Source organism: Protomyctophum bolini, assembly GCF_963924005.1.
Source record: "Protomyctophum bolini genome assembly, chromosome: 15".
Taxonomy (NCBI): Eukaryota; Metazoa; Chordata; class Actinopteri; order Myctophiformes; family Myctophidae; genus Protomyctophum; species Protomyctophum bolini.
This window is the reverse complement of record NC_137876.1, coordinates 6322931-6349718: the sequence shown is the minus strand read 5'-3', so window position 1 is coordinate 6349718 and position 26788 is coordinate 6322931. Positions and strand designations below refer to the sequence as shown.

The 26788-nt window shown below is 40.6% G+C and overlaps 3 protein-coding genes across 4 annotated transcripts; 1 reads left to right on the top strand and 2 right to left on the bottom strand.

Moving 5' to 3' along the window:
• Positions 1–236: 236 nt before the first annotated feature.
• On the top strand, positions 237–14893 carry LOC308330115 (nuclear receptor coactivator 7). 2 transcript variants are annotated; one of them, XM_080784812.1, is made up of 16 exons: positions 237–346; positions 1085–1310; positions 1775–1974; positions 2677–2756; positions 3882–4028; positions 4815–4988; positions 8312–8443; positions 8676–8860; positions 9519–9901; positions 10479–10638; positions 11328–11508; positions 12028–12141; positions 12306–12458; positions 12565–12660; positions 12964–13037; positions 13235–14893. In XM_080784812.1, the coding sequence occupies exons 2-16, from the start codon at positions 1207–1209 to the stop codon at positions 13368–13370; spliced, it is 2319 nt and encodes a 772-aa protein (XP_080640938.1). In that variant the 5' UTR covers positions 237–346; positions 1085–1206; the 3' UTR covers positions 13371–14893. The 2 variants fall into 2 exon arrangements, 1 of the variants encoding a protein (XP_080640938.1); XR_013965440.1 differs by lacking the exon at positions 13235–14893 and having other exon boundaries at positions 12552–12660.
• On the bottom strand, positions 13459–22846 carry selenon (selenoprotein N). Its single transcript, XM_080784817.1, has 12 exons — positions 22375–22846; positions 20819–20936; positions 20221–20351; positions 19499–19711; positions 19258–19382; positions 18549–18686; positions 18097–18178; positions 17468–17656; positions 17225–17330; positions 16309–16421; positions 16070–16171; positions 13459–15846 (listed from the first exon to the last, which is right to left on the bottom strand). The coding sequence occupies exons 1-12, from the start codon at positions 22588–22590 to the stop codon at positions 15679–15681; spliced, it is 1701 nt and encodes a 566-aa protein (XP_080640943.1). The 5' UTR covers positions 22591–22846; the 3' UTR covers positions 13459–15678.
• Positions 22847–23093: 247 nt separating this feature from the next.
• znf593 (zinc finger protein 593) lies at positions 23094–26591 on the bottom strand. The gene is made up of 4 exons (XM_080784839.1): positions 26514–26591; positions 24484–24678; positions 23642–23704; positions 23094–23517 (listed from the first exon to the last, which is right to left on the bottom strand). The coding sequence occupies exons 2-4, from the start codon at positions 24672–24674 to the stop codon at positions 23388–23390; spliced, it is 384 nt and encodes a 127-aa protein (XP_080640965.1). The 5' UTR covers positions 24675–24678; positions 26514–26591; the 3' UTR covers positions 23094–23387.
• Positions 26592–26788: the final 197 nt, after the last annotated feature.

Sequence of the window (26788 nt, the reverse complement as noted above, 5' to 3'; positions counted from 1 at the left end):
AATGGCCTGTGCTAGTGTGCTTACAGTGCACAGCGCCCCCAGCCGGGCAAGAATGGACGAATAACGGAGCGCCTGTTTTTCAGCCCAAAAATAAAAGGAAATAAAAACATTATTTCAGATGCAATTGTAAATGTAATCACATTGCGCACAGGACACAGCATTCTGCATGACCACAAACAATCCATCACTGTCCACAGCACCACCACTGGTCCTTTAATTAATGGGCGGAGCATGGATGCTGAACTGGTCACTGACGGCGGACCGTGGTCTGCAGTGATATCACTGCAATATGAGGCGTTCTTAATTATGGTTGCAGCAATACGTCTCCATCCCCAAACAAACCGAGGTCAGTTTCAAAATCTTCTTCATCTATGTTGTTGTCTAATGTTGTTCTTATCAGAAGAAGCTCTCTTATCTCTTATATTGGCCTTAATGGCCCTGAGAATGAAGCTTAGCTGTATTTCTTCTGCTGTTCTGTAAACATGCAGGTAGGCGTCGCATGTCATCCTTCCATGTTATCAAAGCTAACGTTATATACTTCACGATATGGTGGAACGTAGCACTCGACTTGATACAATTATCTTCTATATTGTATAGTCATGTAGTGTATATGTATAGGTCTACATGCACGATCTAGAGAAAGATGTAGGCTATACGTAGGTCTGTCTTTGCAGTCCTTGCCAGAGATCTTACTCTGGCGGAAAACTGTATTAAAGTTGCATACATTTTGGCTGTTGCAAGATCACAGGTTCCGGAATTGTCTACTGCTGCAACAGCAGCAGTGGCATTGCACATAACGTAATACATAGTTTCATTCGTTCAACAAAGGGAGGCCATATTTTTGTACATTATATTTATTGAATGCTATTAGAGTGATTATATGCAGTATGCACGGAATGGATTAACAATTTGACGAAATGGAAAAACGTAGGTCTATTTATAGGCACATTATTTTGTTAAGAAAGTGAATAAATCATGTTACTTAAAGAGCTGGGCATGTGGGCAGCTGTTGGTTGAGATTTTGTCTCCCATAACAAATCTGTGTTTTTAATTCCCCTCGCTTTTATTTTACACTGTCTCTCAGTTTCATCAGGTGCTTTAGCTGAGGCATGTTGGGCATGGAGATCAAGAGGAGGTGGAAGGCTGATACTATAGCTGAGCCCCTCATCACTGCCGCTCACCTCAACTCAGACTAGCACAGACAATATGGCTCAGTCTGTGAGGAGGCCTGAGGTGCTTGGAGCCGTTGTGGAACATAAACTCCAGAGGGAGAAGAACAGAACCAGCTACTTTGGCAATGTCAAGACCAGGTCAGCCTCAATGTTATAGGTGGATTATTGTGATAATAAAAAATTGCTTGTTGCAGGATATTGGCTGGCTTTGTCTCTACGTCATATTTTGAGTACTGTCTGTAAGTCTCCCTCGCGCTCTCTTATCGTTGAAATGGTGAAAGTACGAGTGTTGTGTTAGAGCCAAAGAAAAGTTTTCGGCAGCCACACGTCCTTCCAGCGATGACCCAGACCCTCCAGCAAATGCATTACGTAGGCGATAACTTCACCATTGCTTTGCTATAGTCACGACTCTAGCAACTCCTACTCTCTTATAAAGTATAGAGTGTGAACTCAGCCCTAGCTATCATTATTCTTATAATATGCCCATAATAAGCCTACCAAATCTGCAAATAATTCTTAAATGGAAATGAAGGGATATTGTGTGTGCATGTACACAAGAACAAATGCATTACCTATAGTTGCTCCTGCTCTTTTTTGCTTAGGTTGGGTTCCAAGTTGCCTGCAGGGGTCAAACAGCCACCAGAGTTCACCAAAGGCCCACACAGGTCTACACAGAAGCAGGTTCAAGTTGTCAACGATGCCACAGACAACTGCACCATTCACCACCACCCAAATGCAGGTCGCACTCTCAACCGTGTCCCCCATATCAGAAACCCTAAACTGCGGCAATACTACCTCCAAGGTATAGGCTACTCAGGCAATGTGTTGACGTTTCTAACTAGGTCAAGAACTGGATTATTTGCACCAGGAAGAGCAATGAAGTAGCTATAGTGGGATGAACATCATAGCTGATTTATAGCTGGCCAATTTGCATTTGCTTATCTTCATTAATTTTCATATGTGATCACATTATGCAGACAAAGGCAGGTATTGACTTGCTGTGCATGACTTCACATATACTGATAATGACACTACAATGCACCAACAACTAATTGGAAAACATTTGTTTGACATGGCATGAACATGGGGAAAGACCCACATGCGCACACAAACACGCACGCACGCGCACACACACACACACACACACACACACACACACACACACACACACACACACACACACACACACACACATGCTCAGTTGCTCACGCCATATATTCCCACTATGACGACACTCGGAGCACATGACTGTCACAGCTTCATGCTTATCATGATTGACATGTGGTACCGCTGTTGACAGTAGTGAAAAGACAACTGGCTGAATGTATATAGAGGGCTTTGGGATATGTTATTACTGGATAATAAATAGTCCTATGCATTTGTAGGTAAATGGATACGCACTGTAGATGCACTGCAGGGGACACAACAAGCATTAATATAATATTAGCAAGTTGGAGAGAGAGTTTAGAGAGAGAAAAGGACACACTGTTCTTTGCCTTCTCAGGAATTCCATCGGAGCAGAATAATGTCACAGTGAAGCCAGGGTACGAGAATGGACAGCAACATGACAAACCAAGCGGAGAGGTTAGTAAAAAAACAAAAATGTCTTCTTGTAAAGAGAGGTCAAAACCTTGCTTGGTATCATTCGATGCTGTGTTCATCTGGATGAGGGCATCTGTTAAATGTCTAAACTGTAATCTATTGAGTCCAGAGAGGAGCAGGTGCAGCTACTTGAGATGATTGAGTGTGTGTGTGTGTGTGTGTGTGTGTGTGTGTGTGTGTGTGTGTGTGTGTGTGTGTGTGTGTGTGTGTGTGTGTGTGTGTGTGTGTGTGTGTGTGTGTGTGTTCGTGCAATGAATACGTAACAATCTGCAGGCATGCGCAGCAAACAGCCTCATAACACTGATACACCCAATATCTTAAGTCATTTATGGCGAGTCTGATAAACAATGTCCAAGGTTCATGGAAAAACTGTGTGTCAGAGTCTGAGTGGCCACATACAGTAGCAGTTCCCTCACCATGGGTAAAGCAGGTCTATTTCAGAATCTCTACCACAAGTACTCCGGGTGGAATGTGTATTCTAAGGTATTGTTAAGCATATTACTTAAAATTGATGCTGTTGTTTTCGGCATTGATTAAACAGAATCAGGAAGAGCATTGATTATCATTGTCCTGTCTTCATTGATAACTGTAGTGATATTGAAAGCTGCCGTGGTGCTCATAATGCGAAGTTCCTCTTTGGTCAGATTATAGATACATTATTATTAGGTTTGTTTGATTGACAAGTTTTTGTTTGTTTGAAAGATTTGTCAATATTGTAAATGTAAAAAAATAAGAATGACAATGACATTATTTTCACTGATCCTATTTATGTTGTGTGTGTTCCTTAAACTACAGAGCAGTAATTCATCATTGTCTGTATCCCGCCATATATAATGTAAATATTTCTAATTCTGTGAAATTCTGTGGTTAGTCTACTCTACTAAAGGAAATTGTCTTAGAAAGGGTTTTAAACAGTGTTTTAGGAAATAACAGTAGACATATTATATATGCTGTACCAATATGAACACAGAAAACTTATAAAGATTTGATGATTGATATGCTTCTTGGGAAGATTGGGGAGTTTGGTTTTATATTCATGTCTGTTGTCTAAAACAGAACAGGCGTGTTGGGACTTTGGTGTTGTATTCATGTGTGCTTTCCTCCAAGGGGCTCCCGGTCCCTGCGGACACAGTGTTCAGCATCAGCTCCCACTTGAAGAACAACAGCACGTTAGCAGATAAGACCAAAACGAACCCAGATCCTAGTCCGTCTTCACATGTGTCCACCTTATCATCTACCCTCATCCCCAGGCAGGTACGTGGGTCGACTATAGGATGATGATGCTTTTGTAATTACATACTACACACTTGTAGTATGTATGTGCACTTGAGGTGCACACTGCACATTCTCTTAAAATGCATAAAATATGATATGTGGAAATAGTCTTGTCAAATGTATTGCGACTGCAGGTCGCAGTTACGAAATCGCCCCATATATGGTCATGTCTCGTGACATCACGTGATTTGACGTCATCAATATTAAGCCCATATATGGAGACCCCTGATGTCATCAATATTTGCCAGCAACTCTACATCTCACCTCAAACCTCAAACCCTTAGATCTACATATATGGAACTAACCTGTTCTGACATTCCATATGTTGATCCTTCCCCATCCATCCTTCCTCTTCGAAGTCTCCCTTTTGACTGATACCTGTCCAAAGTTATTAGTGCAGCCACGCCCAGAGAACTGTGTGCCCAGGGCGGTAGGTTTCTTCTCGCCCTCAGGCGTCTTACTGATAGGCATACATTTAGATGGCGGACTAGTGCTATCTTTCAAAGATATTTATCTTGTGTGGTTTTTATGTTTCTAAAATGGATTTGAAGTGCAAAACAAGACCTTTGCCAAGTCTGCTGTCACTTTAACTATGTAGTAGACAGATGGTTAAGAAGTTTTGCACGCAGCACTCCCCCCACCCCCTATGTGTCAGGACCAAAAACAAACAGACGAGGCACGCAGGAAGGTCAGTGGAAAGAGGAACTACTACTAAGTCATGAGACTGACTTATATTCTTCTCTTGTTATGGCTGCCTTTTTTAAGCAACTACGTGTCCCGAAAGAAAACAAGAGCTTCACCAGCCAAGGCTCATCTCTATCAGAACTCAATCCAGACCCTGATCCTGATCCTGAACTGAGGCTACAACCACAGTTAGTAGTAGCTGATCCTGGCTGTTCCCACTCCCCCTCACCAGATGCGGAATATGACAAACTACTGGTAAGAAGCAAAGTGTTTTCTAACATATTTACATAGACGCAGAAGCTCTCACTTAAGAAAGTTATGTAGTGGCAATGGTAATAAATAATAGAAGGTCAGCTCAGTGGGAAGGGACAGCCCACAACAAGCAAAATTTTTCACAGCACGTAATACTGTATATTCCAGTTTGTGCTAAGCATTTGTTAAAATGAACTGAAATTTAGAAGTTAGAATTGACCTTGGTTTTCTTGCAAGCAATCTTTGGTAAAGAAGAGAAGTAAGATAAGTTTATTCTTAGTCTGCATTGGTTTCCAATGAGTGACCGAATTGATTTTAAATCACTCTTGGTTTAGGGAACTATGCAGTTTGCTTTTATATTGTGAATCCTTGAGTCATCTCACGTCGTCTGGGACTGGTCTGTCAACTGTTCCCAGAGTTACAACAAAACATAGTGAGGCAGCTTTGGAATCCAGGCTAAAAACGTGTATGCTCTCCATGCCATTACAAAAATGTAAAAATCAAGCTTTCAGTTTGTGTGTGTGTGTGTGTGTGTGTGTGTGTGTGTGTGTGTGTGTGTGTGTGTGTGAGTGAGACAGTTGTTTTGTGTCTGTTGAAGACAGACAAAGCTTCATCAGAAGGATACATTGATCCAACTGTATGATATTTTCTGTATGTTTAAGCCTTTAAATGCCTGTCTTTGACTTATGTAATGACCTTTTGTGTGACAAATATGCCTTGCCTTGCCTTGCCTTAGATTGGAATGAATCAGGCAGTTCTGCATCTCAATAGAAACTGTAAAGTTTAAGTAGTAGCAAACTTCCCCCTTTTTTGGGGGACGGGGCTATACTGAATGGAATATTAGGTGGCCATACAGTAGTAGCTGAAAGAGTAAAGAGGCTGTCTGGGAATTAGAAGGTCCCCCGTTTGCCCTTTGGGAATTAGAAGGTCCCCTGTTTGCCCTTTGGGAATTAGAAGGTCCCCTGTTTGCCCTTTGGGAATTAGAAGGTCCCCTGTTTGCCCTTTGTTTTGGCCATTGTTGACGTTTCCCCGAGCAAGAAACCTAACTGGTCCTCGGGCACTGGATTAGGGGTAAAACCTCTAGGTTGCCTTGTTTGAAATATGTTACAGTTATTATTTAACATTGTGATATGTTGTGTTAGGCTACCTATTTTAGGTTGGCCTTCAATATAAGCCCATGTAGCTGAACAAAACAATGTGGCATTTCTCAATGCATTTAGGATCAATGTAGGTGTGGAAAAAACTACTCTTGAGTGGTTAATGGCTTTCATTGATTGAATTGTCATGGTGCTTCTATTTGCTTTTAAAAATGTCACAGTCAGCATTACAATAGATGTACTGTATAGTGTTTCTGTAGGGAAAACACTTAAACATGCATCAAGCTTGTTAACCATTTAAAGGACAACTTTAGTTTTTTTCAACCAAGGTTCATGTTTTAGGTTGTTATTAGAGAAAGTAAAAGATGAGTGTTATTTGCTGCTTTCTTTCCTTTTAGCCCCAGTAGGCTACCTTCACATTCAGTAGATTCTGTGATTCTTTTGTGGCCAGATGTAATTTCCTGGGGTTTATTAGGACGATAGTAAATAATAAAAAAATAAATCGCCATAATATTTTGTAAAGAAATACATATTTAGCCCCATGCTCGAATGCCCCCGCCCCCCTAGCAAAAACAGCTAAAATCCCTAAAATGAAAGAAAGCAGCAAATGAAAAAAAAATAACACTCATCTTTTACTTTCTCTAATAACCTAAAACAAGAACCTTGGTTGTCCTTTAAGCACTATAGTACCAAAGTACCCATGGCTATGGGTCTAACGGCCCTGTTACGACCCCCTGTCTAGGGTAAGGGGAGGTGACATAATAATGAGGAGACAGCTTTCACAAAAGAAGATTAGTTTATTACTCTCCTTTTTTATCTTTTGACAGAGACAAAAACGTGTCAATTCTCTGTTGGTTCAAAGAAATAAAGGCTTCAGGGTGTCTGTTACATTGAAGAAAAACGTACTATCTAAGAAAAGAAAATTACCCCTAACTAAAGTCCCTAACAAAGTGGAAACAAAAATACAGTTACTAACCTCACTACACTAACTAACAAAATACAGTAAATGGGATTCAAACAAAAGAACTATCAAACACCCCTACGGGTTGGTAAAGTAGGGTTTCACATTACATGGGAAATACGAAAGTACAATAAATAACTGACGATCAAAAATAAGAGCAAATACTAAAGGTTACTTAAGAACTCATAACTGACATGAAACTGGGATAACAAAATAGAACTTACTCAAAGGAACTGAAGACAGACTAACTAAGAAACAGAATAGAGGACAAGAGGGATGGGGTCTCCGCTGCAGAATTAGCTGTCGTCCTCACAGCAGTCAGGACAGACTGAGCACATTTATAGACAGCAGGGCCATTACCCAGCTGCTGGGAACCAATGAGGAATAAGGGGCAGGTCCAGGTAGGACCTGTCATGATTGCAGCCACCCGCTTTCAATTGACCAGTCAAGTCATCAGCACCACACCCATTCTCTACATTCTCCATTCACCTCCATTCATGACCTTAGAGAACACAAAAGGGAAACAATATAACACAGGCCACCAACATTTCCAACTCATCACAATTATTCCCAAATTAACTAAACACAATAATAACAATACTAATCATAAGGACAGCGGTCCGTAACAGGCCCCCTCCTTTTTCCATCTACACCAACATCTCTTAACTGAAGCAGATCTGCAAGCCCATAATGCTTTGACACGTTTTGAGCTTGTAAATCTGCTATTTTCGCCAACTGTTTGCCTATTTCTTTCATGTTCACCTATTATGTTATTGCCCAGAATATACTGACACTAGGCTTCAAGACTAGAAATCTGTATACTGTACGAGCGGCCTAGAGGTCTGAGGCTGGTAATCCAGTCAATCTACTGTGATCTATCAATAAAGGCAAAAAGGCCCAAAGATATCTTAAAAAAACATCCAATGTGGTGTGGAAAGGGCTGATATAAACATTTTAGGGATGGAAAAGCAAAAACAGCTATTACGACATCTATTATGATTCATGCATTCATAAATGTTTTGGTTTAAAAAAAAGAAAGAACTGTATTACTTTGCAACTGCTCTGTGCCTTTCTAGGCTTACAGTTTCAGGGTTAACTAATTGCTGATGAACTAAAGACACGCAAAATCAGACATTTGCCTGCAGTAGCATTGCTATACTGTATGTATAAATATCAATCAAATGATCACGTTCGGTTCTATGTGAAACCAAGCACTTTTTACTTCATAAATATGCTACAATAATACACATTTATTGTGTTTCTGACAGGATGTGGAGGCAGTACCAATGCCTGATGGACATACGTGCCTATTGGCTCTTCCACCAGAGTGCACCGAAGGGGAGGGACCGACGGTCATGCCGTACCTCAAACTGTTCTGTCGCTATATCACTGACCGCAAGGTGAGTTTGAAGACCAACTAAGTTAAGTAACACATTTTTAAATGGGGAAATATAAACCTTAATGGATTGTTGTCTTATAAAGCCACTGACGGAAATGAAAGAATGAAACTCAAACTAAATGTGTGTTATTGTAGTAGTTTTCATTTGCAGGCTAACAAGATATAACATTCTGTCATTCTCATCCTCTCTCTCTCTCTCTCTCTCTCTCTCTCTCTCTCTCTCTCTCTCTCAGGGTGTGGTCTCTGGTGTCTTGCTGGTGACGTCCAATAAGATCTTCTTTGATCCGTGTAAGACACATCCTCTGGTTATGGAGCATGGATGTGAGGAGTACCTCATGTCATGTTCAATCGACTGTCTGGCATCTGTCACCTTCTTTTCAGATATAACACATGTTCACTTCAACCCTTCCCAGCTCAGGTTAGCATGGAATTGCAGTTTGGAATATTCATGCATACATACACATGTACACTACAGTACACGCACGCACGCACGCACAACACAGTGATGCCACCTGGGATGTTTTATAGCCACAACCCTCAGTGGTGGTTGATGTAATAATAGCCATGGACCATATCGTTGCTGTCGAGAGGAAACCACCTAACTAACTACATTTTTTAGATTTTTGATTGATTTGCATAAATCAGTGCTGTTGAACACCCTTTACGTCTGTGTGTTGTTTTGAAAATATTGAACTACTAACGCAACTAACTCCACCACATCTCTCAAGTAATTGACCACCAACTTTGATGAGACAGTATTGCTTTGTTTTCAAAATATATGTTTTTCTTAATTTCCTGAAAGTTTTATATTTTGAATTTCCTGAAACATGGACATTTTGGAGTTAGGTGGTTTCTTCCTGACAGCAGACATATACTGTAGGTGTGCTATGATGTTGCTTACCTGCAAAATGTATTATGATAATTGTAGGAAAACCATGAACCGCCAAAATACACAGAAATGAGAATTGTCTCTGTCAATGGGGATGTAGGCCTATGGCCTAGCGTAAATATTGTGGTTTCGGTAGACCATGATAAGACTGACATTGTAAGTCAAGTGCATTCTTCTCTATTTCCAGGTGGAAAGGACCAAAAAGTGTCCAGAAGTCCAAAGCTGAGTGCCTCCAGGGTAGCTCTTCGAACCACGAAGCAGAGGCAGTCCCAGCCCTGGTGTCTGCAGCTATGTCAAAAGTGCAGTCCACCCCGGCTCTGAGTCTGAGCAGAGAGGTTTCTGAGGAGGGGACAGCTGAGACCAGAGATATGGCCGAGACCGAGAGCCAGCTGGACGGCGGCCCACCGGAGGACGAAGGAGCACAGTCTGCAGGAACACTGGGGGTGGCTGTTCTCAGCGGTGCCGCCTCCCTCTGCTGTGGAGGCCAAGATGTGGGCAGTAAAGTCAAAATGGAGCTGTTGCACACCGACAAAAGAGAGAAGGGTTCCTATGTGAAAGATCAGACTGCAGGTGGGAATAATTGTCAAATCTATACTGAACAGTTTTGTCTGTAATTCCATTCAAAATAAATTGCCTCCTACTGTATATGTGATGCAGGGACTTACTGTATGTTAGTATGCTACATGAATGCATTGTATGCAAAGCTTTACTCCAACATAGCGATGCATGTTTAATGCAATAGTTTCTCCTGCATACCATGACCACTTGCTGTGGTCATGCCTGAGGCTAAATCAATACTGGTATTTATATAAGATATTTGAATTCTATCAGAAGGCTTTTAGTTTGACAATAAATCAAACCCCCCCTTTTTTTATTCCAGCAGTACTGCTATACACATCACATAGGTATAAAGATAGCTCTCCAACTCCTACACATGATCATGTGATGCAGAAAATTAGGTTCTCTGAAAGCGTACTCAACACAAATTTAAATACAAAGAGACCTTTTCGGTATTATTTGGTCACCTTACATCACATCTGAGGTTGACGGCAGCTAGTTGCTTTGACCTATTTTCCATTTGTAAATACAGCATTTCTGTTGCGGGACATGTTGTCACAAGACATTGACCTTTAATCTTGTCTTTCAGTGCCCCAAAGACTACCTTCATGTTGTCCTGGGGATCTGATGTTTATCCGGATGCGGGTCCACCAGGCTGCAGGGAAGAAAAAAACGATTGCAGGCCTTCGGTTGGGAACAGCCAAAACCCTACCCAGAAGGGACTCCTGGTTAGCCGTCTCAAAAGAAAGGTACAGTAACAGCAAAACATTCTGTTGATTCAGACTGTGTAGCATTTGGTTTTTTAAGAGCTAATATAAGTAACCTACATTAATGGGGGAACTGTATCTGTGTTATATTACTGATTTGTTAAGTGCTAGGTGCACAAGTTTTATTTTATTATTTTCTTGTCAATATCCAGATTCAGGGTTAAAGTGAATTTGGTTTTACTTGGTTCTTTGTTTTGGATGTGCAGTCCTGTAACACTCTTTAAAGCACTTTTTAAATCACTGTATAACAGTCACTATTGCTCACACCTAAGATTGTGCATGTTAAGGTTTATCCTATAAAAAAATACTTTTGACTGAATCCAATCCATCTGTTGTATCTTAAAAATGTGAACTGTAGGAATCGGATAACTCAATAAAAACATATCTTTGAACAATTGACGTCATGAACAGACGTCACTGAACATTAATGTGCTAGTATTGCCATAGCCATAACCAGGCAGTGTCATCTTGTGCATTGCCCAATGTCTCATCATGTTGACATAACTATAGGACCTGTTTGTCATTTCAACAATTTCTCTGTGCCAAGAATTCGCAGCCCGTAACTGTATCAGGGAAAGCACTGGAGGCGGAGTTCCTTAAAAAAAATCCAGATCTTGTGATTCTGATTCTAAATGTAACGGTATGCACTGTTTGTTGCCTTCACTCTTTAGCTCAGACGAGCTGTACGCCTACCTAGCCCACTGTCGGCCAGACGTATGTATCCTAGAGGGAGAGGGGGCAGGTGGTGATGGTGACGAAGAGGAGTTTGTAGTGATTGAAGACAGAGAGGAAGAGGCAGACAAGGAGGAAGAGGTTTTCCAGAGCCACTGGTGTTCAGGGGACGAGTGGGAGGTAAGCGCATGAATTCTGTTCCTGCTGTGATTTAGGACTAACTTACTGAGTGAGTACTCGTCTGAGAACACCAGAAGTACTGAATGTCAGCTTGTGTATATACGTATGTCTTTAAAAAAAAGATTGGTGCTGCGCATTGTTGTTTTTGGCAGCAAAATTTGATTTTAGTCTTTTGAATAGTTTTCATTTAGTTTCAGTCACATTTTAGTCCCCTGGAATGGTTTTAGTCAACTAAATGTCATGAGATTTTAGTCGACTAAATCTACGGTTGATTTAGTCAACTAAAATGTATTTTGGCGGGCCTCGATGCCGCCGTAATGGCTGATTTTACGCTTAACATTTTAGTCTAGTTTTTATTTATTGAAATTGTCGATTTATTTAGTCTTAGAATGTAGTACTGTAGAGTGTAGAATCCTGATGGTCCAGTTGTTGAAATATCTATAGTGTGCAAAATAAAATGTGTTTTCAAGCTCTTGTAAAAGTCTTGTTTTTCGATTTTTCTTTCTGTTTCTGTTTCAGATGGTGTCAGTGGAGGAGAGTGTGGTCAAACCAGTGGTCATTGACAAAGACCCAGAGGGACTGAGTGAAATTGTTGCTCAGAGCCGCATTTTAGATGCATCACTTATTAGAGAGGTGAGTCACAGCAATTCCACTATTCCGTCTAGCACATTTTAACCGAGATAGTACTCGTCTGATACCGACAATAAACCTCTTAATTAACCTACTTAAATCACCTTGTTTTCTGTAGTTGCATCCTTTGTATTCTCCGCCTCACGCCCTGTCCTCTACCCACCCAGCTATGTGCAGAACTGCCCCCCAGGACAATAGGCCATACCTGGCATCTGTCATACAGCACGTCCTGCCACGGTTCCAGCCTCAAGACCCTCTACAGAAAACTCAGCAACACTGAGTCTCCTGCACTCATTGTTATCAGGGATGCACTTGATCAGGTAAAAAAAAAGAAAACAAAAAAATGTATTGTTGTGTTAACTGGTCTTAATTTTCACTTAAAGACTTAAAGTAAATTCATTTAATTAAAACAGTTTATTGTTGCAGGTGTTTGGAAGTTTCCTCTCCCATCCCCTGAGAATTAGTGAGACGTTCTATGGCACAGGGGAGACCTTCCTCTTCATGTTGCATCCCCGCTTCAAGGTTCAAGACACAGTCTTCATTGCTTAGCTCTTCTGAGAGTGCACACTGCACATATTAGATAATTAACCAATACACATTGTATTTTGATCAACTGTTTTCAATTCACTTTAAATTCTAAAATCAGTTGTATCACAACTTTACACACCGACTACTTCATTGCTCATCCAATGTCTTTTAGAAATAGGCGTCCATTATTGTAAAAAGGTCTAGTGTTACATTAATTATAGATGGTTAACCTGAGCTTTCTTGTACATTTACAGGACTTAGTTATATATTGACTATCTCTGCTGTCCCTATTTGCAGTGCTTTCGGTGGACTGGGGAGAACTCCTTTTTCATCAAGGGAGATCTAGACTCCTTTGCCGTTGGTGGTGGCAGGTAATGCATTTTCTGATCGATTCGATCAATTCTTCTGGCAAAGCCTGATGTAACACCTTGTATTGCATGGTAAATTCAGTATTTTGATTATGGATGTCTACTAAATGGAAAATCAATATTAAACTAACATAAAATATACCTTCTCCTTATCCTTGTGTGTTCCCTCCATTTCCCTTTCTCTGGCTGTTTCTCCTCAGTGGCCATTTTGGTCTGTGGCTGGACGAGACACTATATTTGGGGCGGAGTAGCCCCTGTTATACTTTCAATAACTGCAGCCTCTCTGAAACCGACGACTTCAGGGTCATGGATATGGAGGTGTGGACATTCAGCTGAGGAGACCGCTGAGCTTTGACCTTCTCCTCACCTCAGTCTTCTGGCAGACTTCAGCAAGACAGCATTCATCAGTGAACAGAACACCCACATATACAAAGGATCATTAGATGGTGACAGCAACTTTCAAATATCAACTGTTGGATGTGCTTATTTGATCCAGTCATTATGGCTTTTAACCATATTGAACTTTTCTGAACTTGGTCTCCCTGAATGGGTTCTATAGTCATGAATAATTACATGGCAGGCTCATTCCTGAATCCTGTGGGTATGGCAGCCAAACGGAGGAGTGCTGAACTGAATCTGAAACCAATTCTTTGAATGCTCATTTTTGAACGGAGAGGGAGCTGAAGAAGAGGGTTTGTAATTTGCACAGGAATGCTACTTTTGAAAGCAATTTGACCCATGTCTCCTTATTCCTTAATGTAGTAGGTATGTAAACTTACAAACTATTTCTTTATTGGTATTGTATATCACCTACATCACACAACTACAGTATATATATGCAAGGTACAAGATAAAAACAACATGCATGGATGGTTCATTCCTACCATTCTGAAAGCCTACAGTATGTGCATGTACGTACCTGTATATGGCCCAGAAGTCCACAAACACACCTTCATGAGCCTTTTTGCAGCAACTCGATCAACATTGAAGGCAATAACCCACTTAAAGGACATTTGGACTTTCTGAGGCATTTATATTTATTATATCCCTATACTGCACTTTTTGTTTTAGTTTGAACACTTTATCCAATGTTGATAAAAAGCATGGGTTCTCACATCAATCCCATGCTTTTAAAACCCACTGTGGAACAGATACACTTTACAAGAATTTAATGCAATCCAGTCATTCAGCAACACTCGACTATGAGATGCACTCACTGATCCTCTCAGACGTTCTCATATTGTATAATACTGTAGATGAAATAATAAAATTAGCACAAACAATGACCATTGGAATATTGTCACTTACAGTACTTGTGATATGCCCGGCATGTTTCCTTGAATAGTTTTTGCCATTTGTTGTGACAGTTTTATTTCATAAAGTTATTTTCCACATAAGCTGTAAAAAAAAAAAAAAAAAAAAGGAAAACTAAAAAAACACAAATTCCAAAGACCAAGAACAAGAATGGTCTTAAGGCGTTTCAGAGGTAACATTAAAACTGAAGTTCCCATTAATTCCAAATTTACTGACTGAAATGTAATAAGTGTCCTTCATCACAAATTCTACTAGTTACTCTTTACACGTATAGGAAGAAACAACTATCATCGTAAATAATTAGTCATTAGCCATTTTGGCCTATAAACAAATCAGAGAGGAAACGGGGACATTCAAATCTATTATGTTACATGAAAATATCCTTGTGTACAACTTACACAATGTACAAGTATTTCTGCTGAATATTATTTTGCTCAGCATCTAGTCTACTGTCTGTATATGTACATGTGTCTTTGGTGTGGGTCACATCGTGTATGACATGTGGGCTATTATCCCACATTGGAAAATCTACAAAAGTATATATATATATAAAAAAACATTATTACACCTTTTATGTGCCAGCACTATCCAGTCTCGTTTCCCTTCTGCTTTTGCTGTCCTGGGGTAGAGATGTTCCCTCCAGAGGCCTCAGCAATGACATCAGGCCTTGCCCAGCCCACAGAAAGCTTTAAGGCAAGGCCTTCACAAACTACTTCAGCTCAATGGCAGGCAACAACTGGACCCTCCCTGTCCCTGGGATTATAATATGACTAGCAGCAAAAATCAGAAACACACGCTGGCGGTAGTTCAGTCTCTAAACACACACACATCATTGAGATATACAAAAATAAATGTGGAATATTATGTTGCAAGCTTGCATCATATGGGAAAAACACCAGTTCAAGAATTACTTGGCAAACATCAGTCCTAATGGTTAACCAACTATAACGCTGTGCTTGGCTACAGTACAAGCAGCGACACCATAGTTGAAATATATCAAGCTTTGTTACTATTTAGTGTGCATGGACTTTGTATTTAGTCAAAATATACTGTAGTGTCTGACAAGTGACAACAAGTATTTTACAAAACATAATTTTTTAACTGATTTTAACTCTTGCTTGCACTGTTATGCAAACTGAATACTGAGTGAAAAGTGAAAAGGCCTGAATAAATATTAAGAAAAAGAAGAACAGGATAGGAAGATGGCAAAACAAGTTTTTCAGCTGCCAAAACTATAGGAAATATATCCCTTCCACAAAACTGGAGATTGTTTGTAATATTTGATAATTTCCTCCTTTTTTCCTCCTATAAACAATGACACAAACACACATTAATGTGCTAGGTACTCCTTAGCTTTCTCCAAGCCTTCCTTGAGGAAGGTGATGTATGTTGCAGTGGAGGGGTCCTCAAACCCAGCCGAGAAACTAAATGTGGCTCCTTCCTCTTCTGGCTTCATGGCCGTCTGGTCGAGGAAATAATTTGCATTGATGTGGTGGACCTAAAAATCATTAGAATCACAGATAGAAATTATATAAAAGTTGGACTGCAACATTCGATTATTGTATTAACTTTAACGATTATTCTATAGATTACTTTTTTGATTAAGCGATGGATTATGGAGGACATTTTTCATGGCTTAGTAGATATTTAGTAGATATATTAAATCTTTAGCTATTCTTGGGATATTTCTGGAAAATAGAGGATTGAACTACAATACTTACAATAGTGCCATTGGGCAGTGCCACCATCATTTCTACTGGGAAGTTGTACTTCTCCAGATGTAGACGGGCCTTTTCGCTCAGCAGAGGATTTTTCCCATCAGCCTGATGAATCAGAACAGTAATAGGAAATTGAGAATGTGACTTTTTGTTTGTTTTAGATAAAACCCTTCTGACATTTTGTTTAAAAGAAGAAAATTAAAATTGGTCATGGCCCATGGGTGGTATGGCTGTTTTCTCACCTGCATGTCCTCTAGCTCTTTGACCAGGGACCAGCTGCTAATGAAGCTCTGGTTGAGCAAGGCCAGAATGGGCGAACTTTCCAGGACTGTCTCCCGGAGAGTTCGCCCCGAACCTACAGGGAATAAGGAGGGAGGACAGGGAAGAAAAGGTCAGGCACAAAAAGTAATTCAAATAAAAAGAGTATCCATGGCAAACAAATTTGTGAGGCAAGACAAAATTACAATGATGCCCCCCCCCCCCCCACACACACACACACACCCACACACACCAGTCCTATCAGTGTTTTAGCTTTGTTCTTTTATGTCTAATTTACCCGAGTATTCGACAAGTGGATACCATCACATCCTTTAAATCCCTTCCTAATTTGTTCAGAAAAACATTCCCCCTCTTTCCTTGTTGAACTTTGTATCAATTGTAGCGGTGAAATCTTCTATGTTGCATGTTTTGTTGTTTTCCTTGATTTGTTTTAATTTTGTTTTAACTTTGTGACTTATGTTTAGAAAGATGCTGTATATAAATTATCATTAAAGTTATTCCTTTATACTAAGTATAAATTAGCTCTGACCACAATGACCTTTTCTCACTATCTGGTCCAATATTATTTGCTTAAAACTTATTTTTTTGTTGTCAGTATATAAGGCTTAGAAATATATGTGCCTTGTGACATGTGCCTTGTGACTCCGCCAGTTAGTAAATACCATTATGCTCCTAGTGAGCATGAGGACCTGAGTTCTAATCTGACCCGGGTTCTAATCTGACCCCCATCTGGTCTCTGCCCTTGGTTTCTTGTCTCTCTACACTAGCAATCTGAAATAAACATAACATGCCAAACGTAAACCTTTAAAATGTCAATAAATGAAAAGTTAAAACGGAGTATATTTCAAGTATTTTAAAATATTACTGTAATTATCTCACCTCAACAGGACTGATCATCTAATGCACCCCAAAGGAGAATGGAGTGCACTAGCTTACTTTCCGCTTGTGCTTGATTAAAGACTTCATAAAAAGGTAGGTAAGGCACCTATGAGGCAAACACAATGACAAGGTTTTGCACTGTAAGTGTACACAGCCATACATACAACAGTGAAACAGAGTGGCTGTAGATATAAAGACAATAAACAATTCAAACCAGACCACATATGTGGCACAGAAAAATACCTTCTTAAAGGGGTAGAATGTGACCTCCATATGTCTAACAGCCTCCTTGTGGCTGATCTCTGAGGTCCAGTGGATGTCCTCAAAGATAAATTGGATGGGCTCGCTCCCTTCGCCCCGGCTGTCGATGATGTTACCCTGCTCATCCTGGATGAATGTGGGAGTGGATGGACCAGTGGACTGTAGCTCCAACTATGAGAGAACACACACACACACACACACACACACACACACACACACACACACACACACACACACACACACACACCTTAAGTCCTATATTATAATTGATTGTATGTCAGTGTCGCACAAAAGTAGCTGATCTACAAGCACAAGCACACACCGTGTTGCAATGAATGCAATGCATTGTGATACCCAAAATAAAGACGCCAGGTTTAAAGTGGTTAAGCATGGCGGATGTCACACCACAGGATAAAACGCTGTTATACACAAGCACCAGCCATTCATCAGAAAGCCGAAATGTAATAATGATATTAATAATGAATTGCACTTTTCAAGGAATCCCAGAGTGCTACATGGTTAAAAACATAAAATCTATCATAGAAGGTTAAAAACAGGGTTAACAAAAGAAACTTTGCAAAGCGACAGTGTGTGGCCATTGCAGCTTTTACCTGTGGTAGGTAACCAATGTCCACCTCCATGTTGCTACTCTCACTGGCCCCGTATAGCCACTCCATATCCACATTCAAAGACCTGGGAGACCAGAGGACATTGCACTTGAATTAGAGGGGTGGGTGTCTGCTTCTATGTTAGTGGTTCTCAAAAGTTTTCATGTCAATTTGAACAGATATTTACCGGGGATCACCATAAGAGATTTTTAAAATATAATATTACCGTTTCCAAAATAGCCAAACTACAAGCTGTATGTTAACTTGTTAACTTGTAGGGAAATTTCACATAGCCAATGAATACATTTGGGTTAACGTGTAAACTGTTACTCATTTTGCTGGGGTTCCCCCTGGGACTCTCTCAGACCCCTAGTGGTCCTGCTGGGACCCCACTTTGGGAACCACGGTTCTATGAGTGTTCATCTTGTGTAAAACAGCATACTGACAAGACTAACCTGTCATTGGGGACATAGAGGTGGAAGTGACGGACATGGGATGCATCTCTGGACAGGACGACGTTCCCAGTGAACTGGCCTGGGGTGAACCAGAAGGGAAAATCTGGAACATCGTTCAGCTGGAATTCTGCATGAATCCTGTGGAATGTGAAAGCAGTATCGTTAAGAAAATAGGCCTCCGTTAGCCAGTAACAAGAATATCCCATGACGGAATTCATCTATAATATCGAGGTGTAATACAATAAATGCACTTCTCATTCCACTGTCAAGTCAAAACAGATTTATGCTACAATGGTATTACACTGTATAGTCAAGTCTGTGAAGAAATCACTACAGTCTCCTGAAATTTTATACGACACAACAGTGTCGCTTGCCAACAAGAACCAATCTTCAGGCTAACCAGCTGAAAACTTCTAACCAGTAGACACACAAGCCAGTCTCTATGCATTGCTTGGAGATTTTTTTTTAAACTACACTGCAGAACCAATCCAAACTCTTGAAGGGGTGGTGACTGGATTGGTTTCCAAAGCAGTGGGTGTAGGTTTGTTAGCGGCTCAGCTGTTCTAGCAACTAACGTTCATTTAGAAGTCTCCAGACATTATCGGTGGGTGAAGACCTCAGATCTTTTAAGTAGAAGATCAGTTTTTGGGGGGCTAGCGGCGACATCATTGTGACGCAGTATACTGGTAGATATGGCATTGCTCCTCACCTGAACACAATGTCATAGTAAAAGTCATTGCTGGCACGAATGCAGGCCACTGTGCCCTGAGGAGCAAAGCGTGACTTGATGAAAGGCCGAGGGTGGAACATACTCAGCAAGGTATGGATAAGAACCTGGACAGGTAGGGGGAGAATAGATTAACTTATATATGTAGACATTCAGATAATGTATCACCATGTTCTCATTGTTCTGGCCAAGTATTATACTGTATTATGCAATGCAAAAATACCTCTTTGCCCTTCGGTGTGGGAGGATGGTAACGGTTGTTAGGCAAGTACCCGGTGAAGATATTGAGCTCACTAGCAATCACCCACCAGGTGTCTCCCACATTGACCTTGTTCTTTGGGGGCAAGAAGGCCCTGAATTGGCTGGCAGAGAAGATGGAGGAAGGCACGGCTGGGGTCTTCCATGACCGCAGTCCACTCAGAGAGCTATGGGCAACCTGGGAGAGACAGAAGCCAGGAATCACTTATATATTACTATAACCAATAGTTTAGAAGAAATTATGAAATACATTTAGTAAGACAGGGTCTAATAACTCCATATTTGGGCAAGGTTTCAGCACGATCCGAGCTCCACTGACTTCCATTACAACATTTATTAAAGTTAAATATTTCTATTCTGTGATCACATTTTGGCGGGTGGAAAACTGCTCAAGGCCATGGTTAACAAACATGCAAAGCCAACTTTTAAAGTACCTTTTATTCATTTAACATGGCAAAACGCAAAAGACATTTTATTGTTGAGTAGAGTATGAGTTTGAGGGCTTTTTTTTGGTGTCTGGTCTGAGGTCTCAGCTTTGCCCTTGACTGTGATTTGCCGCATACTGTAGCTACAAAATAACATCCTCCACATTCATTTAACTCTGAGAGTGGTCTATTTTTACAGTTACATGATGGGATTCCATATGTATAAGCCTGCCTGGTTAGTCAGGTTAGTTTCTCGTCTTACCCCAAGGAACCCATCTTTGCTTTTGGTCATGGTGTCTAGAAGCAGAGGTTCCATTTTAGCCTCCAGTGTCAGAGTCTCTCCATTAGGGTCATGGCTTTCTTCCTCTTCAAACTCTACTGGAGCTGCGAGCCCTGCAGACAGTCAGGTAAAGCAGACGTTCTCAACATGGGGGTCACGATCCCTCAGTGCGTCGCCAAATTAGTTTGGGGGGGTCCCCAGACTAAGACTTTTTTGCAACTGAATGGCTGGAAAATGTAAATTAAGAGTTTACATAGTACACATAGTACATGCATAAACTTTCCTTAATGATTATATCTGGTTTCAGTATTTATTTATGATGTATTTTCTCTATTATTAAGGTTAATGTAGCGGTCAATTTGTATTGGGGGCGGGGAGGGGGGAGCGTCAGGGGTCACGAGACATGGCCAAAGCATTTCTGGGGGTCCCCAGCAAAGAAAAACAAAAACGCTGATCAATATCAGAGTAGATGGCTAGTCAGAGTGTACTTTAGAAAGATTGGATTTAATCACACACACACACACACACACACACACACACACACACACACACACACACACACACAATGACTGTGGCAAACCTGTGAGTTTCTCAGCAATGGGTTTAAACTCCTCAGGGCTGAGAAACAGGTCATGGTCTGTGTCCAAGGATGCGAACAGAAAGAGCCCCTCTGCACCCAGGGCCTTGACTCCGTCTTCCTATTGGAGGAAGACACAGAAAAGGATTGTCCGTACTTGGAGTCATTACACATGCTCCACAGAATTTCAATAGCATGTGTCATGTTAAACAAGAGCAAAATAGCCATATTATTGTTGCATAATCAACACAATTTTTTTGGTTCCTGACGAAATACAATAAATAAGAGGCAATAATGTGCCACAGAATTCGAGGGCTTATTGAATAATTGTGACAGTTTGACTGACAAATCTAGACCCGAGAAATAACATGGTACCAGTCCTGCTCAAACTTTTGGCACAGAAGCTTGAGGCCCTACTGCAGTTCCAGGGGGGGGCAGATAAAATAGTGATTGATAGTTGGGAACCAAATGAACCCTTATGGGTCTGTAATGAGTCTACAATTTGTAACATTTGATCTCCATTTGTACAGTTACTCTGGATCCCCAGTTTGATATGGATTATAATGTATCATTAGTCTAATCTAATCACTCTAATCATAATGCATATGGGCAAAAGGCCTCATGGCCCCACACTTAATGTGGCCTGCACGTCAATATCCGAAAAATGATATGGATTTCAGCTGTTCCAATTCCAAACATGCAAGTAATGGTAGCCTATTGTATTTTTATGTCCAATGTATTTGTTCATATAGTTACTAAATACAAATTTTACACTGAATAATCATGATTGTTAATATCCCTTTATTCATACATTTGATTTGGTAGGCCTACTATCCTGGACTATTTGAGTGGTTTACTGGTGACTGACTGAGAGTAGGTAGGTTATTGGTACGCAATACGCATGTACGCAATGTGCCCCCCGTGGGTAAATACAGTAGCTCTCTCCATCAGTTGGCCGCAGCCCACCCCTAATATAAAACTGTGGGTCCTTGAATTAGAAGATTTGAGAATCACTGGTCTACTACTACAGTACCAACCACCAAGTAGGCCTAGCCGTCTAGACATACTGTTTTATTATGAGACCACCCTGTCCCAGCGCAGACTGCGTGCCCGTTGTAGCTTGTACAATGGAGGGCAGGGGGAGGTACATTTTGAACTTCAGTGTAACTTTTGTAGGCACACTGTTGGATGGCTGACGACTCCAACAGCTGTGCCAGTCTGCCAGACTTCCAGCCCCCTAATAGAAAAACCCAGCCGTTTGTTCCACTACTGACAATACGTGGCAAAGTAGATGTATACAGTATTATCTATCGCATATCAAAGCAAAAAAGGATATAAATAGGCTACATTTATCTCTACAAATGGTCATGATGCACATTTTAAGTTGCCCAAGTGCGGGTCTCTCATCCTTCCTTAAAAAGTTACCCAAGAGACAAAACACTATAGCCAGCCCTATGTTTAGGTAGGTATAGTAGTGGTACAGTAATCAGAAAAGGAATAAATGATGATAAGGATCCTTTCTCGACCTTTACTATAATAAACAAGAGATGTGATCTCACCTGGCGTTTAAGGAGCAGCGTGTCTTGGTAATACTTGATCCCAAAAGCTAGGATGGGGACAACAGCGACCACCATCAGAGTCCAAATGAGTCTGGTCCACGATCTACTTGCGCTTCTGTCTGAAGGTACCCCATCGCCAGCACCGTGCTGGTCCTCTGGTGGAGTAACATTTTCGGCCAACTCCTGGGGGATCCTCTTGTCCACGTCCGCGGCCATCCTACCCAGCTATTTAGAAGAAGACATGGTATAGCCGAAGAACGTCCAATTGGGCTAACCGTAGCGTCGGCGGACCGCGAATTGCTTCTTCCTTGCGTAATAACGTTAACGATGGCTAAAGTCTCATCATTTATTCTACACGTCGTCTGAATCTGAACTGAACCAAACGCCCTTTCCCAAGGCGCTTGTCTGACAGCTAGCCTGTAGATGTAACCACACACATCCAGGGGAACCAAACCAAACTGCTGCAACCCGGGAGACATGTAACCCCTCTTAAAGGGCCAGTGTATACATGGCAGGAATGTGAGTTTGGTTAGTCATCAACCATAATTATAGTTATTCCGGAAATCTCCCCCCCCACCCAAATCATGCCTCAATTTTAGCCAATGTACAAGTAGAATTCAGCGATTTTCTTCAGATAGATATTTAAATGGTTTTATGATTAACATTCTAATGAAAAGTATACAATAATAATCATCATCAAAATAAATTCCCCTCAATACTCAATATCTTATTTTAGTTTATTATCATGTGTAGAATTGGTCAGAACAGGTCATATTTAAACACGTGTACAATGTTGCAATAACCAAATCAAGACAAGGTTTTTCTTGGTTCTGGATGGGAGCCCAAGGCATAACATAACTGAAGGAGAAAAGACATATCTGTCACAGAAAGCATTAAATGAAGCATCAGCCAGGCCACCCATCTCCACACTCCACTCCATTGGTGGCATATGATATTCCAATTTATTAATCTGTGATTGAGTAAATCAGTCCATTCGTTGATGTCGTTTGTTCTTAAGCCATGTCCTCTTCCACAGACTGTGTCTTCACTTTGGGCCCAACTTTGGGTTTGATGTAGGAACCCATACCTGCTGCTCGATCCGCCTCTGCATGGGAATACGGTTCGTCTCTGAGATCTTTGAGTCTGAATGGTGCAAAAGAGTGAGTTATGACAATCTTATGACTCCTCAGTTAGTCTTCTTAGAATTATATTATACTACTATGCCTTCAATCAAGAATTGTAATAGTAAATTAATAGGGTATATTACCGTCTTTTGTGCGCTTTCGTTTTAAAGTGCTCTTTCAAGGTTCTCATGTCAGAAAAGTATTTCCTGCAGGACAGAAAAAACAAAATTTTAACATTTAAAGTATGTATGCCACATTCCCTGAAGAAGACCTCCTGGCAGGTCAAAACATTGGTTTCTTTATAAATAAACATAATCTTCTGCATCATGGCTACCGTTTATACAAGCCACTGTGTGGCCTCTTCTTTCATATGTATGCTTTGGCAGGCACACCCTGCTTGTTTGTTTGCCAACATCTACGCTACAACATATTTTAACCCATGAAAAGTGAAAGGGCTGCTGCATGTCAAGGGCTGTCAAGTAATGGTTGGAATGAAGTTATCTTTTAAGATGAATAATCTAGATAAATATGATGGTGCAGCCGAAGTGGAACATGTTCCTCAGTCATGTTGCAGGCCATGTGTTCTTTGCCAGGCATTCCCTTTTGATTGTTCATTGTTTTTAACATACATATGATACGGTTGATGATGCTGCGTCGTTGGTCGTGTAAACTTTTTCTTTTTTTTAAATTATCTTGTCTATCCATGTTTTATAGTATGTTTCTGTGCTCATACATCATGTCCATGCATACTTGTATTCTGTTGGTGTTGTTGTTTCTTGTGTAACCCAAATAAAGTGCTGATCATAAAGAAATGGTTGGAATAGAGGTGCTCTTTGGTGCAGATAGTATATTCAGAAAGCTCTCTAATTTATCAAAGACATTTTATATTTAACAGTTGAAAGGCTTCCAGAGCATTGCAAATATATGCCCAAAATACTAAATAGGGATGGCAGGGTTAATGTGTTTGAATAAGGAAACCACTTACGCGCAATGTAAACAGTAGTGCTGGGCACATCCTGTCACATCAAAGTCTTCCTCCTGGTTGAGCAGCTTCTTTGCCATCTCAGGCTTCATATCATGGTGGATCTGATCTATGTCCTTCACCCTGTGCTTTGTCTTCCATTTCTTACCCTGGAAATTGGTCTTGTGGTTGTTGGAATTCCTGGACTTCCCCATGGTTCTAGGCAGGAAAATGAAGTATGCAATTTTATCCAAATGTAATGCGTGTATGTTTGTCAAATGACAGATTTCCCCTTTTCTTGGTATATTGCAAACAGTTAACAAAAAATGACACCCGTGTGAAGTGCTCTTATCATCTTACGTCATCATGCATCATCTCATTCTAGCCAATCACAATTTGCATCCTCACTTTTAGCTTCAATGTTTGTGTTTACACACTTTTGTCTTCAATGTTTTGTTTACACAAACCCCCAAAGCTGGACATAGGAGGGGCTAGTGCCCCTCAAAAAAGTCCCTGTGAGAGAAGGAAGAATTGCTACTAATACTAAATGTCTTTAGCACTAGGTTTGTTTGATACAACAGATAATGATGAATACAAATAAAACAGAGAGGGTATACATGGAAGGTAAAGTAAAAGAAGGATGGATTGAGCAGCTGTCACATTGTGAAGGTCCAGGAGTCTGACACTGATCTGAAAGTTGAAATAATAGAGCTCCAGGAGGATGCAAAGTCGAGTTTCCTGTTTTTCCTGTGTGTACCGCAGTACCGGTATATTTGTACGTCTTTAAATGTTCTGATGAATTGAAAATGGAGGAACCTAGCTGATGTAAACAAGTCTTAGTGACTCCTACAAAACCGCTCTCAAAGGGCACCTACGGACAGCTGCAATTCGAAACTGGCCCACGTAAAATCTGAATCCTGCACCTTTTTCCCTCACTGTATGTATTTCCCCCCTTTTTACCTCCTTTATGATAATTTCCTGTTTTGGCTATATAGAAGTGCAGAAAGATAGAGTATGTCTCTATAAAATAGCTCAAAGCTCTGTTGCTGGTTGCTTAGGTTAGAGCCCGCCGCAGTGGTGTCCAACTAGAACTTAAACCAGGATGCTTTGCCTTCTAAGCTCTGAGAAGACCTCTATTAAATATTATCCAACTATGCTTTGTCACGATGACTGAGCCAATAAGATCTATACATATGGGTTCTATGGTTCTTCCACATCGATCTAATATCAGCACTAGGTCGACCCGGTCCAAATATAGGGATTGTCATACTAGACATATAATCCAACGTGCTAGTCGAATATCCCCATGTATGGAGACTAGATCTAATGAGCAACTCTCCCAGATACGATAATATGAATGGAAGTGAGTCTTCGTTACAGTCTCTAAATGTTATGATGAATTGAAAACGGTGGACCCTCTTGTAAACAAGTGTAATGCTTTATGGTGTCGTCGACTCACAGTTAACAGTTGTTGTATTGAGTTGGGCTTGAAATGTACTGTCATTCTGCAAACTGTTATACTTCAATCAATCAATCAATGCTTTCATATGAAATGTACTCATTCTACCATTCTATCAATCAAAACAGTATTTTGGCTCCTTCCTCAGTAAACATCGTGCAATTATCCCTTTATCCAATATCCGCCAGCTAGCCTATGTTGACATTCTCTACCGATACAGGGCTTTCCGGAAATCATCCAGATACACTTGCAAATTGCTGTGCACTATACTATTATAATGCACTAATAATGAGCCGTTCAGACTACAGTGATGCAAAGGGACATACAATGAGTGCTGGTATTTTCTTCATCTAAACTTTGTAATATAGCCTACACATCGTTGATTTGGCTAAGCTAGCAAAATGATAAACTTGCATGTTACACGACACGTACCAGACCAAACAACACAGTACACCTATAAAAGGAACTTTTAAATGTTACAATTCACACTATAGCCTATTTACATAACTGTAAGACCAAAAACATACGCCGTTAACTCTTTATATTTCTATATTAAACAGTGCTCTTTGCTGAAATGTGTTTTGGATTTGCTTACCTCTAACACGTGTTTATCGGAAAGAATGATTTATTTCCGGGTCAACAGAAGAAAAAACAAAAACAAGTATATTACACGCCGGGAGAGGGCAGCACACACTATTTGGAATATGAAAACGGCTGAGGATACAGTGCTAAATTACTCGTCTTTCTCACACGTTAATTTAATATTTGCATTGCTTGGTGTCTAATTAAATTAGCACCCGATGTAGTATCGAATGCACAGGATTTACCATCTATTTTATCCACACACAAATGTGTAATACACAGGCGCTA

Coding starts and splice junctions, on each gene's coding strand:
- LOC308330115 (XM_080784812.1), top strand. CDS start 1,207: ATGGCTCAGTCTGTGAGGAGGCCTGAGGTGCTTGGAGCCGTTGTGGAA. Junction 12,459..12,564: donor TCAGGGATGCACTTGATCAG/GTAAAAAAAAAG, acceptor TTATTGTTGCAG/GTGTTTGGAAGTTTCCTCTC. Junction 13,038..13,234: donor TTTGCCGTTGGTGGTGGCAG/GTAATGCATTTT, acceptor GTTTCTCCTCAG/TGGCCATTTTGGTCTGTGGC.
- znf593 (XM_080784839.1), bottom strand. CDS start 24,674: ATGGGGAAGTCCAGGAATTCCAACAACCACAAGACCAATTTCCAGGGT. Junction 23,705..24,483: donor CACTACTGTTTACATTGCGC/GTAAGTGGTTTC, acceptor TCTGTCCTGCAG/GAAATACTTTTCTGACATGA. Junction 23,518..23,641: donor ACGAAAGCGCACAAAAGACG/GTAATATACCCT, acceptor TGCACCATTCAG/ACTCAAAGATCTCAGAGACG.